The 16,950-nt window shown below is 45.2% G+C and overlaps 1 protein-coding gene and 1 long non-coding RNA gene across 12 annotated transcripts in view; one reads left to right on the top strand and one right to left on the bottom strand.

The window, feature by feature from the left end:
- PLD5 (phospholipase D family member 5) overlaps positions 1 to 16,950 on the bottom strand; it is a 208,248-nt gene that overhangs the window by 67,458 nt on the left and 123,840 nt on the right. For all 10 annotated transcript variants that reach the window (XM_053301478.1, XM_053301451.1, XM_053301441.1 and 7 more), the window contains one exon: positions 6,102 to 6,216. In XM_053301478.1, coding sequence (XP_053157453.1) covers positions 6,102 to 6,216 — 115 coding nt within the window. The remainder of the gene's footprint in view (positions 1 to 6,101; positions 6,217 to 16,950) is intronic.
- Positions 545 to 16,034, top strand: LOC128347226 (uncharacterized). 2 transcript variants are annotated; one of them, XR_008317451.1, is made up of 3 exons: positions 545 to 830; positions 14,129 to 14,227; positions 15,048 to 16,034. It is a non-coding gene; the product is annotated as an uncharacterized LOC128347226 (long non-coding RNA). The 2 variants fall into 2 exon arrangements; XR_008317449.1 differs by having other exon boundaries at positions 15,133 to 16,034.

Raw genomic sequence — 16,950 nt, forward strand, 5'->3', positions numbered from 1 at the left:
AGAAATTCTGTAATGTAAACAGGATTCTTTTCCATTTCAAGCTTTCTTTGAGCACAACTGACCCAAAGTAGGTGTGGGCAAAATGTGTGGGCAAGAAGTTAGTACAAATTTGTGCAAGCAAGCCAGTTACTACTTTGGGCTTATTTGCAAGGCTAAATCAACACCCCAATGAAGACTTAGACACACAATGCTTGTGGTGCTTTACTGAATAACATGAGCAAAGATAGGTATCTGCCTCCTCTGAACTTGCACAGTCTATGTTTTGATGCCGAGGGAGTCGACAGAAGGAGAGCGGGAGGGAGAAACAAAGGTAGTCCACAATGGAAAGAGGAGGGGATTTGGAGAAGCAAAGGATGGGGGCGGGGGGACTGCAGTCATTCATCTTTAGCCTTTGTTTCTGCTGGGAGACAAGATTAAGAGACCAAGCAAGAAGATTCACAGAATGCTTGCTTTTAAAAATAACAGTTGTTTGTTTTACCTTACCCTCCCTCTTGTGAGTCAGCAGTAACAATGCAGCCCGCCTCACCCCTTTCTCATCATTTCTCTCTTTCCGCCCCGTCCACGACAAGCACCAAGCACGTGGGTTCTCGGGGGGAAACAAACAGCAACTGAACTAGCAAGCAAGGAAGGAAGGAGCCTAGAGCAGTTTCTGCAGGCGCATGTGTGGGAGCTGAGGCGCGCTACTGGGAACTGCCCTGCTGTAACCGCGCCCCACCCCACCTGCCTCTTCTTTCTCACACACATGGTTCGGGGTGGGGGAGATAGACAGTGGCTTCCAAGCAGCAAGAGAAGAAACACAAACACCGTGAGCACACATCAGACGGAAAGAGGTGCTTTTTATAATGCTTGGTTTACTCGAGGGGGGCAAGTCCAGCAGCTGAAAGGTTTCCTCCAGACTCTGTGGGGTCTCTCTCTGCTCTTCGCTTCAGCTAGTCCCAAGTCTCAGCTACTACCAGAGGGGCAGGCCAGCTCCTCAGAGGCCGCAAATAAAGGCAGCTGCAAGCACAGCAGCAGGGTGGAGCTCCAACCCCTGAGGCTCTCCTTCCAAAGTTCCACACTCCTCCTGCCCCCACCCCCCTTGCCACTCCCACCCCCAATCACAAATGGATGGTGGCTGCCACACAGCTGGGAGTTGAGGTGGGGGGGGGCGCGCCAAGCAAGTGGAGAGGCAGGCCGCTTGTCGGTGACGTCACTGACGTGTGCTGGCGCCAGTGCTCCTCCCACCCACCCCCATCCAGCCCCAAGCTTACATCACGGTGGCTGTCTGCCACACCACCGGCCCAGGAGTCAAGGCAGGTGATTGGTGTGCGGGTGCTGAGCAAGCGGCTGCTCGCTGTTCGCATCGCTGCCATGGCGCCACCGCCACCGCGGGGCCCATACAAGCACAGAGCCCGGAACAATCACACCGGTCACCCCACCCTAAGGACGGGCCTGTCTTCTGCAGTAGTCCTTTGGGTATATAAAGTAGATGTCTCAGCTTCAGTGTATAGGTGAAGAGGACAAGCATGCATTTAACAAAAGCACAGTTTCCTCAAATGTCTAATGTGGTCCTTGTGCATTCCTCCTGGATTTGAAAAAGCACTACAGAGCTATCCCTTTCCCAGCTTTAGAGTACCGGGAAAGCAAACAGGAATAGCACTGCAGCGCTCCCTGAACTAGAGGCACTGGCAGGACTGTACCATTGGGTTTTATCATTGGGAGATGAGAAGAGGGCTCTGTTGAGCAGGGCCCTGAGTGTTTGCCTGTGTTCTACCCCTTGCAGGTAACTGCCATTTAAGATCCAGCTGAACCAGGGGCACGAGCCTCTTGGCCTGAGCTGGAGGGCCAAGGACTCTCAGCCTAGTGGAGAACAGCTGGTGGACTGCAGTAGCCCGAGGGTTGAAGAGTCCCAGTGAGTTTGGTGGACTTCTGAGCAGGACCATTGATGACAACAGTCCCCCCCCGCCCCATACCTTCCTGGAGTGTCTTCTTCTCCTTCTCTTCTTCTTCTTCTTCTCCTTCTCTTCTTCTTCTTCTTCTCCTTCTCTTCTTCTTCTTCTTCTCTTCTTCTTCTTCTTCTCCTTCTCTTCTTCTTCTTCTTCTCTTCTTCTTCTTCTTTTCTTCTTCTTCTCTTCTTCTTCTTCTTCTTCATAGAACCTACCAGATTAGCTGGAGACCCTTCTGATTGAGGTAGTCCTTCGCAGAGGGCAATATGGAGGTAGGAGTAGGAAGTTCCAGGTAAGGAGAAGGTGCACTGGCTATATAAAAGTCATCATGTGCTCCTGTTCTTCTCCTATCCAAGGAGACCCCAGTAACTCTCCCAGCAATCCACCTTGCCTGAAGCTGATGCCATTAAATGCCAGGTCCATAAATGAAAAATCCACAGCCATCCAGTAGATTATTTTGGATGAGAACACAGACCTGGAATGCATTATGGAGACCTGGTTGGATGAGTCGGGTGTGTCACACCCTCGATCTCGGACAGCAAGGGGGAAGGGGAAACTGTCAACTTTTCAGCCGATGCAGGGGTGTCTGAGGGGCAGAGCTCGGCTGACAGTTTCCAAGAAACGGCTGAGGCAGATCCGGCTGATGATGTAGAGCAGGCACAACAACCTGAGACAGCAGAAACCATGACGGACCAATCAGAAGAGGAGCTATGCACGCAACCTCCACTGACTCCACAACAGAGGCGTGTTACAAGATGAAGAACACAGCTAGAAACTATCAGGAGGAGTAAACGCCTCTTGCAGAGGGCTGATAAGCCTTGAATTCCTGCCAGCTGGGAGCTCTCGGCTTTTGCTATAAATTACGTCACCAGCTTTCTATTCACTGCTGGAAAGCAATGTTTGTCAACTTTCGTGTTGACAGCTTGCAGCCAAGCCCAATAAAGAAGAATTGTTCCGAGCCGTATCTGGTTCCTGCAGCTCTGTTTGGTACTGTGAACTTCCCTGCCAGGTGGCCAGATACTGACAGAGTGATGTAAATCTCTCCCAGTTGTGCCCAGCAGGTTTCCAAGTGCTGCATCAGCCAAGGCGGTGTGGCGGGGAGCTGGGGTTGCCCTAATTCACCAGGAGACCATTCCCCTCACCAGATGCACTGTCTGCCTTTCTGATCAGTTCGAGTCCCTGCATGTAGTGATTAGATCATGAGAAAAAGTTGAGATTCTGTTGGTATATTGCCCACCCCACTGTCTAACAGTCTCCCTGCCTGAGCTGCTTGAGGTGGTCTTGGATGTGGCATTGAGAACCCCACGGCTGTTAGTTTTGGGGGACTTTAACATCCATGCTGATGCCGCCTTGTCTGGTGAAACTCGGGACTTCATGTCCTCTGTGATGACCATGGGCTTGTCTCAATTGATTTCTGGTCCCACTCATGTGGCAGGCCATACGCTTGATTTGGTTTTCGGTGGACAGTGGTGATTTGATCAGTGGTGGGCAGTGGTTCTCCATCGATAGTCCAGGAGGCCTCAATGCCGTTATCATGTATGGATCACTATCTGGTGAAGATCGAACTGAGGGTGGACCCACAACACCTCTGCAAGGGTGGGTGACCAGTTAGGATGGTCTGCCTCTGGAGGCTTATGGATCCTGATGGATTCCTGATGGCTCTGGGGGAGTTTCCTGCTGAGACAGTGGACGATCCTGTTGACTCCCTGGTCTCCCTTTGGTATGAGGGAATGGGTCAGGTGATTGACACAGTTGCACCTAGGCACCCTCTCACGACCCGTCGAGCCCAAGAGACTCCCTGGTATACGGGTGAGTTGCAGACAATGAAGCAGGCTGGTAGACAGCTAGAGCGTTGTTGGAGGAAAACTCGGAATGAATGTGACCGAACATGGGCTAGAGCCCATATTAGGGCCTACTCTTTGGCGGTTATGGCAGAGAAGAAATCCTACTTTTCCGCCACCATTGCATTAGCTCAACGTTGTCCAGTGGAACTTTTTCGAGTGGTTCAGGGCCTCCTAGGTGAGGACCCCAAAGACCATCAAACAGAACACTTGGCAGCCCACTGTGACCAATTTGCTTTACATTTTGCAGATAAAATTGCTCATATCCGTTCTGACTTGGATGCCAAGATTTTTGTGGCACCGGAACTGGATGTTGCCGACACACTGTCTAGTCTTTTTATATTGGATGATTTTCAGACTGTGTTGCCTGAGGAGGTGGACAGGCTGCTTGGAAGGTTCAGGCCTACCACGTGTGTCCTCGATCCTTACCCTTCATGGTTGGTGAAGGCTAGTAGGGAGAGACTGGGTCTGTGGGTGGCGGGGGTGGTGAATGCCTCTTTAGAGCAGGGGGTGGTCCCCCATGCCTGAAGGAGGCAGTCATTAGGCCCCTCCTTTAAAAGCCCTCATTGGACCCAGATGACTTAAATAACTTTCGACCAGTTTCAAACCTCCCCTTCTTGGGCAAGGTGTTGGAGAGCATTGTGGCATCTCAGCTCCAGGCAGCCTTGGATGAATCTGATTACTTAGATTCTTTCCAGTCTGGCTTCCGACCTGGATATGGGACTGGAACTGCCTTGGTCGCCCAGGTGGATGACCTACGCAGGGTGATAGACAGAGGAAGTGTGACTCTGTTGATCCTCCTGGACCTCTCAGCTGCTTTCGATACCATCAACCATGATATCCTTCTGGGATGTCTCTCTAGGTTGGGATTTGGGGACACAGTTATACAGTGGCTCTGTACCTACCTAGGAGGTCATACTCAGAAGGTGGTGCTGGGGGATGCCTGCTCCACCCCTTGGCCTTTGGCCTATGGGGTACCACAAGGATCTATTCTGTCCCCCATGCTGTTTAACATTATCCCCTGGGAGAGGCTTCATAATTGTTTTTAATCTGACTTAAAAAAAAAATTAATTACTTGTATCTGTGTCTATCTTATTGTTGTAAGCCGCCCCAAGCAGTATTGCACTGGGGTGGGGGGATACATATTTTAAATAAATAAATAAATAAATAAAGAAAGAAAGAAAGAAAGAAAGAAAGAAAGGGCTAGAGTTACAATGGAGAAGTAGGCCATTTTCAGGGAGGAAAACTGTTGGTGATCCTGGTTCCCTGTAGGGATGTGCACAGAACCGGTCCAGAGCCCCCTTATGGGCCTCTGAAGTGGTTCAAAGAACTGGTAGTTCCTCTGGTCCGACGCCGGGGGTTGGCTCTTTAAGGGTGGGGGAGGGTGCACTTACCCCTCCCACCGCTTTCCCCCCACCGGTGCTCCGTTAATTTTCCAAAATCCATGGGGCGGCAGCATACCTCCCTGCCACCCTTCCCCCATTGTTGGCCCAAAATGAGGAAGTACAGTCTGCGCATGTGCCCACTGTTGCGCGCACGCACACTGCGCTTGCCGCATGTCACACATGCACACCACGCATGTTACACATGCACACCAGGCATGTGACGTGCGATGTGTGCACGCGATAGCAGGTGCACCACAGACTGTACTTTCTCATTTCCGGCCAACAACGGGGGGAAGTTGCGGCAGGGAGGTACGCTGCTGCCCCATGGATTTTGGAAAATTAATGGAACACCGGTGGGGGGAAAGTGGCAGGAGGGATAAATGCACCCTTCCCCTCCCTTAAGGAGCCCCCCCCACCAGCATTGGACCGCAGCTCTGCGGGTCCATGCACATCCCTAGTTCCCTGGTGCAAGATAGCATTCTGTTCTTGTATTTCACAGACAGCATACTTGGAACCAAAGTGACAAATATGATGTGTATGAGACCCCACCCCTGTGTGGTAAGGAAAGAAGTGAGCAAATCACACTCATAACTATCTCCGCCTGTAATAGCTACAAGGAAAGGTCAGCCAGTGCTTTCTTCTAGCCATGTCAGTCTGTGACAAGGAAGGTAGAAGAGCGTCCTGAACTTTTCTCCTATCCTTCAGTCCTGCTCCACTTTTTGAACACATTTTAAATCATGGTGGCTATTTTTTTTAATGTGAATGGAAAAGATTTAAGCATGTGTTTACCTGCCCCACAAAAATAAGTGGACCTCAAAAGAGCTTAACTTGTAGTATGCAATCCAGCCTTGTGTCTGTGTGTGCACAAAATGTAATTTTAATAAGGAGCAAAGAAGACTTCAACATATATATATATATCAATGTAAGCTGCACAAAGATCTTGGTCTTACCCTTTGATTTCAAGTCTTTCAATACCTTTGATTTCTCAGGATGAATATCACTCACGAGTTTGATCTCGATATTATGAGACAACAGATTTTGCAATTTTTCGAAAAGATGTCGTGCCTGTAAAAAACCAGCAAAAGAAATCTTTGGGAATAATTAAACACATAGAATAATTGATACATAAGCAACATTAAAATTATGCATTTTGATATTGAATTCTGATACATTATAATGCTATGCTTCAATGAAACTTATTATTATTTATATATTTGATTTTTATACCGCCCTTCCAAAATGGCTCAGGGTGGTTGAAACTTGAAATTGTCTTACAGAGAAGCGTTTCTTAACTAAGGTATTGATGACAACAGTTTCAGAGGATTGAAGATATACCATTGTATAGTAAGGCCTGAAAGAATTAACCATAGATATAGCTTCAGTGACACATGCTTTAGTTAAATTTAGACTAGAATACTGCAATGCTGTCTATGTGGGTTTGCTCTGAAGACAGTCTGGAAAACTGTAACTGGTGCTGAATGGGGCAGGGGCAGTGCACAAGCTGGCTAGTTCAGATAACACCTATTCTGCATGCCCTCAACTCCCGCCTATGGCTTCCAGCGGCATCTGGTGGGCCACTGTGTGAAACAGGATGCTGGACTAGATGGGCCTTGGGCCTGATCCAGCAGGGCTGTTCTTATGTTCATCTGCTGTACCAGTTGGCAGTTTGTTTCAATTTAACGTGCTGGCTTTGGTCTGGAAAGTCCTAAATGGGCTTTGGTCATTTGAAATGTGTGTTTTATCAGCTACGTTTTCATCTGCTGTTTTAGTGGTTATTGAATTTAAAATTATTTTTGAGCTGTTTTACGAATTTTGATGTGTGACATATTGTTGTATAAACTGTGAGCTGCTTTGAGGTGACCTTAATCAGGAAAGGTAAGGTATTCATCTGTTTAATGATAATCAATAAAGCCTTTCTGTTTAATGTGTTATATTAAGGTTTTCCACTTTCACTCATGCTCCAAAATGTCAGGAAATTATGTGTGGTAAGGCTGTGGCCTTAACAGGTACATTGGAGGAATGGTGGACCTAAGTCACAGATTTGTCTCTTCACTAGAATACACACACAGGGTTTATGCAACTGAAACAAGCATGGAGATGTCAGACAGGTCGCAACTGCTCTGAAAGGGTGCCAAAAGGCTTCTGATATCATTGGAAACCTATATCACATAGTGAGACTCTTCTCACGGTTGGTGAGAAGAGCCATAAGGGGGTTTGCAGGGAGAGCGGGAGCTGACGGGGGCTGTAGGGATCGGGGGCCATGCAGTCCCCGGAAGTTCCAGGATGCCCCGTGCAAGCGCATGGGGCACCCTGGAGAGATCTCTGAGCCCAGGAGGCTGCTTGTAGCCTCCCGGATGGGGGTCTACTCATGTGTCGCCACGTGCTGCAGCAACACACGAGCAAAAAGATGAGGTTAATGGAGCACTCGCTCCATTATTTATGTATTTATGAGGGTTAGCTGTCGGGAGTCGCTCCCTTAGCCCACTTTTGGGTGATCATGAGAATTGCCTCAGTATTTCCTGGTACTTTTAACATATTGGCTCTCATCCCAAGCCACAGACAGTAATGAAGTAAGGCAACATAGAAAAACATATATTTTACAGCCAACATGAATGTCCAATAGGTGTTTGCAACAGCACACTCTGAACACTTTAGTGTGTATTGTTTTGTAAAATTGTAGTCCCAGGGAGTGCACCCCTAGGCTAGGAAAAGCTTCCAGATACTCAAAATCCTCTCTCCCAAAATGACTCCTGAGATGATGGAGGATAACTGTGTCATTACAGGCTACAGAAATTAACCAAGAAATATAATATTTGGAACAAATCCAATTACAACAATCAAGTCATTGTCTGTGAAAATACAAGGGGGTGTGTGTGAAGGTTAAAGTCCTTCTTCCAGATTGTACTTAATACATTAATAGAGCTCAGAGTCTTTGAGGGAAGATTGTTTGCAAATGTAAATCCCCTATAAAGCGTTTATTCAAAAATCCAGAGGATGGGCAGAAAAAAAAACCCCTGAGCCTGGTGGGAAACCCTGATAGGTACATGTTTCAAGTCGTGACCCTAAATTTGTCAGCTCTTTCTTCAATATGTGCTTCTGCTCCTGGACAGCATTGCTACTATTTTCAGGGAGGGCAGCTTGCTCAGAAAAGAAGGGAGACTGGGAAATGCTGTCGCTCTCTGTTTTGGTATGCCTGAACTGCTGGGCATCAGTGCAGCTATTTAACGTTTACTATGTCCAGTCCTGCATGTAATAAGAAGAGGGGAGCAGAGCTTTTTGCTTAAGAGAGGAGGAAGACAGGGAACTGCATCCCTTTTCATTGAGATTGTAACTCAGAGTAGGGATGCACAAACCGATTTAAATGAGAATAGTTTTGACTTGAATCTGTGTCATTTGAATTTGAGTCTAATCACCCCTTAAAAGGGTAATTAGATTTGAATTGAATTTTCAAATCGGATTCGAATTCGAATCAAAAAATTTGATTCATGCATATCCCTACTTAAGAGGCGAAGCCTAAGTATTACTTTTTGGCTCTTGCCACACTCCAGCCCAGTGCCTCTTGAGAAAAAGGGAAAGCTGGTCAGAGGAAGAGAGAGGCTGGGAGTTGCCATCCCTTTCCATTGTGTTTGCAACTCAAAGCTAGACCGCAGTCTTTCTGTAACTAAACATGAACTTCAGTACTGCTGTTGAGCACACTTACCACACCACAACCATTGGCTTTGTTCTTAGGACAAAAACCCCTATATAGTTTTAAGCAGAGTTAGTGGAGTTTACTTTCTACTTTTAACAGGATGACTCTTACCTAGAACCACTTCCTATGTGTTGCTGTATGCAACTGTCAGAATATTACTTACGAAGTAATACTTTGAGTGGCTAATATGTTGAAACAGCATGGCGGATTGGAGATAGATAGATAGATAGATAGATAGATAGATAGATAGATAGATAGATATCTCCCTAGGATCCCTTCAAAAGAACAGCCCTGCTGGATCAGGTCTATCTACTCCAGCATCCTTTTTCACACAGTGGCCCACCAGACGCTTCTGAGAAGCTCACAGGCAAGAAGTTGGAACGCTTTGGAATGCCCTCCCTGAAGAGCTTCGCCATGCTCCCTCCCTCAGTGTTTTTAAAAAAATCTTAAAACACGCCTTTTTAAGGAGGCTTTTTAATATTATTTTGTTATATCTGGTAGGTTCTTTTATCTTCTTTAGATTTTTATAATTTTCAGTTTTAATTTGGACCTAATAATTGTTTTTAATCTGTCCTTAAAAAAATAATAATTTTGTTACTCGTAGCTGTGTCTATGTTATTGTTGTAAACTGCCACGAGCAATATTGCACTGGAGGGGTGGGGTATAAATATTTTAAATAAATAAATAAATAAATAAATAAATAAATAAGGGCATGCCCTCTATCCTGCTGTTGCTCCCGTGTACTGTGAATTTGGTTTGTATCTGTCAACACATGGGCTACAAAGAGTGTTGTCTATACTTTGAGTAACTGAGTAACATTTTGAAACATGGTGGATCAGCAAAAATAAAAAATAAAAAATGCCCCTGTCAGGGTCCTCTAGTTACCCCTCCAAAGTGCTGTGAATTTGGTTCATATATGATGGCATACTTTGAGTGGCTGCCATCTTGAAATGAAATGGCAGATTGACACACACACACACAAAACACCTCATCAAGTCCCCTAGGACCGTCTCCCATGTGTTATGAATTATATTTGTAATATATAATGACAAGTGAAACAGCATTATTATGCCACCAATAGGAAGCCTTGAAAAGCTTATCGCCCCTGCAGATGAGTAGGTTCTTGCCTCTGGGAGGGCGGATCACCTGCCCAGAAGATCACTGGCTGCTGCCAGTAGCTTGGAGTGTCGGGGTATTGGGACATATTGCCCCACCCTCTGGAGCCCAAATAATGCTCTGCGCAAGTGAGCAGTGCATTATGGGGATCCCCCTCCCCTCTCTGAGTCTGCTAGCAGTTGCTGCCTGCAGCCACAGCTGACAGACTGGTAAAGGGAGGCTTCACAGGTAGGTTTGCCACTGTGGTGCCACCAGGATTGGTCCACTCCCGGTGGTTCACACATGCATGCTAAACCGGGCTGGGCTCCCTTATCCCGGTTTTGCATGGGTGTGAATAGCCTCAGTCTGTGTATTTTCATGCTTTTTGGAATCAATCTGTTTAAACAATGGCTATTTTTTTGTTTACAGGTATATATCTGATGGCAGTAGTTTGATAACTGCTTCTCTATAACTATTTTACCCTTTTTGTCCTTGTTAACTGCATATTTAATTATCCTTCTTCCTTAATACCCAAGAATCTGAGAGATACTATGTTCAAGAGAGGTTTCATAATTCACATACAAAAAAGATTTGAGGTTGCCAAAATAATGAAGTTGATATACCAAGTCATTTTGCAATGTGTGCAACTTCTTAATGCCACAAAAGTTAAAATAATTTCAATCCCTTACTCAACCATAAAGGTGACCAAGAAGCCTTAAGCAAACTACTATCTCTCAAACAAGCCTATTTCACAGAGTTATTGGAAAATGAGATAAGGGTGTTATTTTTAACCTTCTTTGAAGCTTTAGGTTAGGATGATGGCAGAATTTAAATGAATAATTTCTTTCATATATTTATTACTGCACAGTCTGAGCTCTTGGAAGGTGCTCAGATTCTCATGTATTTGGAATTTAAGTGCAAAATTTCTTTGCTTTTAAATTGCCACTGTTATTATACCAATAATTTAAAAATGCACTCATATGTTCAGATTCAAACTAATGCTTTATAAGTGCCGAAGAAGATGTGGCAGATTGTGAGGAGCTCCAATAGGATCTCTCCAAACTAGGGGAGTAGGTGATAAAATGGGAAATGCACTTCAGTGTTGGCAAGTGTAAAGTGATGCACATTGGGACGAAAAACCGCAACTTCAAGTATACGTTGATGGGATCTGAGCTGTCGGTGACTGAACAAGAGAGGGATCTTGAGATCTTGGTGGACAGCTCACTAAAAATGTTGATTCAATGTGTGGCAGCTGAGAAAAAGGCCAATTCCATGCTAGGGATCATTAGGAAAGGGATTGAAAATAAAATTAATAATATTATAATGCCTTTATACAAAACTATGGTGCAGCCACACCTGGAGTATTGCGTACAATTCTGGTCACCACATCTAAAGAAGGACATTGTAGAACTGGAAAAGGTGCAGAAAAGGGCAACCAAGATGATCAGGGGCCTAAAGCATCTTTCTTATGAGGCAAGGCTACAACACCTGGGGCTTTTTAGTTTAGAAGAAAGATGACTGCAGGGAGACATGATAGAGGTCTATAAAATCATGCATGGTTTGGAGAAAGTGGATAGAGAGAAATTCTTCTCCCTCTCACACAACATTAGAACCAGGGGTCATCCCATGAAATTGATTGCCAGGAAATTTAGGACCAGCAAACAGAAGTATTTTTTCACACAACACAAAATCAACTTGTGGAATTCTCTGCCACAAGATGTGATGACAGCCAACAACCTGGATGGCTTTAAGAGGGCTTTGGATAACTTCATGGAGGAGAAGTCTATCAACGGCTACTAGCCAGAGGGCTATAGGACACCTCCAGCTCAAAGGCAGGGAGTAACAGCAGGAGGGAGGGCATGCCCTCAACTCCTGCTGTAGGCTTCCAGCGGCATCTGGTGGGCCACTGTGTGAAACAGGATGCTGGACTAGATGGACCTTGGGCCTGATCCAGCAGGACTGTTCTTATGTCAGTTTGTTGTTCATATGTATACCCTGTTCATATATAATGAGGGAGATATACTTCATTAAAAGCAGTGGTGTACAACTCAAGTGCTCAAGTGGGATGGGGCCAACCATGACTTGGTTGGAGGGGCCGAGGTCAATTTTCAGCACATTAATTTTTATATTAAAATTATTACAGTGGTTCCAAGCCTTTTCCTTTATGCAGACCACTACATTGTCATTGAAAGCTTTTGTCGACCAGCAATAAACAAGCAATAAAATAAGCAATAAGCAAGCACTTTTAAACATTTATAACATGGCCTATGGCTGATGGCAATCAAACTTCTGTATGAAGGGGTATTAAAAAGACAGCTATTTCTAATAATATATTATGCTCACTCACAAACATATTGCACTCATCACAGTACATTTACCTGCAGTAGGCCTATTAGTGGGAAATAGATAACACCTAATGCAAAGGTTGATGTTTTATTATCTTCCCTCCCCCCACAGCCCATGGACAACTTGTTGTACCCTCGCAGACCACAAGTTGGGAACTAATCTAGTAAGAACTAATCTGCCTACTTTCCTTTCACTATCCCTACAACTGGACTTAATTTGGTCCAGATTGGTTAGGCAGTTCACAAGTTAGCCCACTTGCACCTCAATCATTTATGTGTCTGCCATCTTGAATCAGCGTGGATGACATCATTACAAACTACTCTCTTGAGCCATCCCTATGTGTCCCTACACCTGTACCAAATTTGGTCTAAATCAATGATAATGCACGATTAGCCCAATTGTGCCTCAAAGGTCCACGTGTTCACCATCTTGAGTTGGGGTAGATATCATCACAAACCATACTGTTGAGGTGTCCCTGTGTGTCACTCACTACAATTGTACCATATTTGGTTTAAATTAGCTAGGTGGTCCACAAGTTAGCCCTCTTGTGCCTCAAACATTCATGCATATGCCATCTTGGATCGGGGTGGATAACATCATCACAAAATATGCCATCGAGGTGTCCCTATGTGTCACTCACTACAACTGTACCAAATTTGATTCAAATCGGTTAAATGGTCCACAAGTTAGCTCACTTGCACCTCAAACATTTACGCATCTACCATCTTGAATCAGGGTGGATGACATCATCAGAAACTATGCAATTGAGGTGTCCCTTTGTGTCCCAAATTTGCTACAGCACAAATTTGTGCTGTTGCAAATTTGGTTCAAATTGGATAGGAGGTTCACAAGTTAGCCCACTTGTGCCTCAAACATTTATGCATCTGCCAACTTGAATTGGGGTGGATGGCATCATCATAAACTATGCCATTGAGATGTACATAGGGACCCTACAGCTGTACCTGATTTGGTTCATATTGGCCCAGGTATTGCAAAGTTGATGGTGGGGGGGGGTACGGGGACAAACACATGGACATACAGAATGCTGGGTGATCTCATAACTCCACTGGAAAATAGGCTAAAAATATTAATGCAGAGGCAGAGGGTTGGAGTTGAGGAAAGCTGAGGAGAAAGTGGGCAGGGGATATATGGTCTCAAGTGACTAACTATATTGAGCTGCTGGTGCTGGTAGGCAGCACCAAGAGCTCTTCTTGGCTCCTGTTGCTGCTGCAGAATATTCCTATCTGTGGGCCAGCAAAAAAGCCCCTGCAGGCCAGATCTGGCCTCTGGGCCTTATGTTGTGCTGGCCTGATCATAAGTGACATATGAGTGAGTGGAACTGAACCCTCCTCTCCCTCATCTTACCTCCTTGTGGTCTGTTATCCAAACTCTAACTTTCCCAAGCCTAGTTTCAGTGCTGGAACTAAGCCAGACAGGGAGAAAATTGTCTAGGGTAACAGACCACAAGAAAGTAACACTGACCCTGGTGGTTTATTCTCATCTTGTTGGAAAATCTTCACATCCATGCACTGAAACGCCAGCACAGAGTGGCTGAGAAGCAGCTGAGTAATCCCTCTCCATGGTTTCTCATCTGGATGTGCTCAGACAAAACCTGCCTAGCGACTACTGACATCACTGCTACCATATGCAGTCCACAACAGCAAACCAACCTATGCTGTTGTGTTCTGGGATTGTGTTTGGGAGGACTGAGGAAAGGGAGTGACCAATCAAATCATTGGCTGCCCAAACAAACCACACTGTTTCTGATTGTCTGTGGAGCAAATCTCTGCTTGTTTTTAGAAACTTGGTTAAAATAAAACTTGGCTTCGCATTTCTGTCTTACAGAGCCTGTTGTGTCTAACACCAGAACTCTGGGTGTCTAGCACCCAGATAGCTTGTTTGGAGATTCCCAGGGGCACCCCTACACCTGATTTGGAGCTACAGGTTTGTTGTTTCCATTTTTGTCTCTCTGAACCCACGAAATCGTGAGTTCACCATTTGGTTCACATGAGCAAACTCATGAGGTATATCACTTGGCACATAACTCGGGAAAGTTGGCTCTAGGTCAGGTTTAACCCATGACTGCAGAAGGACTAGCCCTCTGCTCACCTCCCTGATTCCAATCCAGGTGAGGAAGCCAGAGTAGACATGAATTAATTAAGTGCTATTCTTCTAAAGAATTAGACAAAAGCTCTCCGCCTATGTTGGCACATTGGATTAGTTCAAACTTGTCACCTTTGCAGGAAGAAATAAGAAGTAGCAGGCTCATCTCCTTTCCTAACAAAAGTGTTAATGGCTGGCTCAGGTCGCAGGAAGCAAGCTTGTTAAAACATTCCTGGACACCCCCAAGGTTCTTCCTGACTGCAAGATGAGATCTGATGCACCCATTTCATTACACCCTACACAGGTTCCTTAACCCATTCACTTCATTGTGAATGGAGTCACCCCTGCTAACTGTGCAAAGAGACACCCTTTAAAGTGGTGATTCTTTTATATTTAGCAGGGGGAAAGCAACATGGCCAACCACAGCACAGCATCGCTCCAGTGGCTGTTGCTGGTGTCTACCTTATGTTTCTTTTTATAATGTGAGCCCTTTGGGGATAGGAGACCATCTTATTTATGCATTATTTATTTTTCTATGTAAACCACTTTGATAATTTTGTTGAAGAGCGGTAAATAAAAATTTGTAGTAGTAGTAGTTCATTGTGCTGGTAGAGGCACACCCAGCAAAGTTGTTAATCACCAATGTCACTCTTTCCAACAGAAAGGTGTGGTCAGCATTCCACTTCAGGGCAAGATGCTGCCTATTTCAGCCCTGGAGACCACTAAACCATGTATCTCTTCCTCAGATTCACCTTTTGCATGTCCATGCATTTGGACATTAGCTACACCATCTTGCTGTGTTTGGGCTCTCATTCCCATCCTGCTTGTCACCTCTAGATTGGCCCTGCTTTCAAGCCCGATCTATGCAGCATGCCTGGCAGCACCCAGATATTGGGTCTCCCGAGATCAGACCCTCTTTGGATTTTGCATGGTACTTGGACTCTTGTGTGGCACTTGGGTCCCCACTCCTGCCATCAGCCTTGTCCCAGAGGAAGGCGGGCCCTCGACATCAGTCAAGCTACAAGGGTCCACACACCCCACCGGATGGACTTAGATATACTTATTTCTGCTCTAAAGCCTCTGGCTCCCCTCTCCTTCGCACTCTTTAAATTCAAAGCTATTCTCTAAGACAATTTCTCTGGTCAGCCTTGAGTGGATTTGTTACCTGTAAGTTAGCATTAGCAACGCCATTTTGAGATTTCCTGCTCCTAAAAGCAAAAAGCCTTCTCTGCCATTTCATGAGATGGCTGCTAGCATGTAGAAAACATCTGGTCAGCATTTTTTTTTTTAGCTCTCACCCGCTTTTACAATCTTGGAACATTGCAACAAATTGTTAAGTGATATTCCTTCCTGCATCCGAGGCAGGGATGAATTCCGATAGGTCGAGCTCTGTAGCCTGATAGGGACAGCTCAGTAGGTAACCAACAATTAAAAACACTAACAAAACTAGTATTGTTATCTTCTAAGAACTAATATGGTGATGTATCGTTAGACTACCTGTCAAGAGGTGTTATTGCTGCATGTGCTAAATTTGTATCCATTTTGTATAGAAACCCTGGGCAGTCACCATTTTGGATTTTCCTGCTTTGTTAAACAATTCCCAGGGTGCGCGTTTGCTCTGCAGAGTCAAATAAAGTTTTCAACAGTCTCCGACTGGTGAGTTCAATTGGTTAAAGCGCACCAGGCGGTTATCAGATTTAATTTGGATCAAGTCAAAACGCCTCTTCATGAGCTTCAATTTAGTCCTATTGCTTAATTAGCCTTGTTAATTTTGTTAGTTAATATTGTGTTGCTTGGCAATCAAGATTTCTTTCCTGTAGCCCCCAAAAGAAAAGGAAAGATTGTGCCATCAAGTCAGTGTCGACTCCTGGCGACCACAGAGTAATGTGGTTTTCTTGGTAGAATACAGGAGGGGTTTACCATTGCCTTCTCTCCGCAGTATGAGATTATGCCTTTCAGCACATTCCTATATTGCTGCTGCCCAATATAGGAATTTCCCATATTCTGGGAAACACATCAATGGGGATTTGAACCAACAGCCTCCTGCTCTCTAGACAGGTTGATTCCCCACTGTGCCATTAGGTGGCTCTTATAAACCTGATTCTATTTTTGAACTTCAAACTCTCTGTCAGTCATTTCTGCGACTGAAGCTTTGCACAAATTTATTATGAAAATGAGCTGCTTCATCCAAACTTGCTAGTTCCCCACACAAGCCCAAAAGTAGTCAGAGGGTGTCTGCCAATTTCCCCAGGAGCAATATCGTTAACACTCCTCTCTGAGTCTTCTTGCAGCCCTTTATAAAGCTCTCCCTTTAGAGCTCACAGGCCCTTACTCAATCCCTGAGAGGATTGTGTCCAGTCATCTTTTGACCAATGCCAATATCCAGTGTGTTGGACAGCTGACCAATCTTCTTCCTGCTTCTGCTTCGAGCTTAAATTTTTCAGCCTTTATACTATTCCCTTAGCAACCAAAGTGGCTGCTAAGCAACCTTGATAAATTACCACTCTGATAGAGGTCTTTCTTCACAAATTCTCAAGCCTATACAGTATATTGCATCTCTTAGA

Source organism: Hemicordylus capensis, chromosome 1 (genome assembly GCF_027244095.1).
Source record: "Hemicordylus capensis ecotype Gifberg chromosome 1, rHemCap1.1.pri, whole genome shotgun sequence".
In the NCBI taxonomy this organism is placed as follows: Eukaryota; Metazoa; Chordata; class Lepidosauria; order Squamata; family Cordylidae; genus Hemicordylus; species Hemicordylus capensis.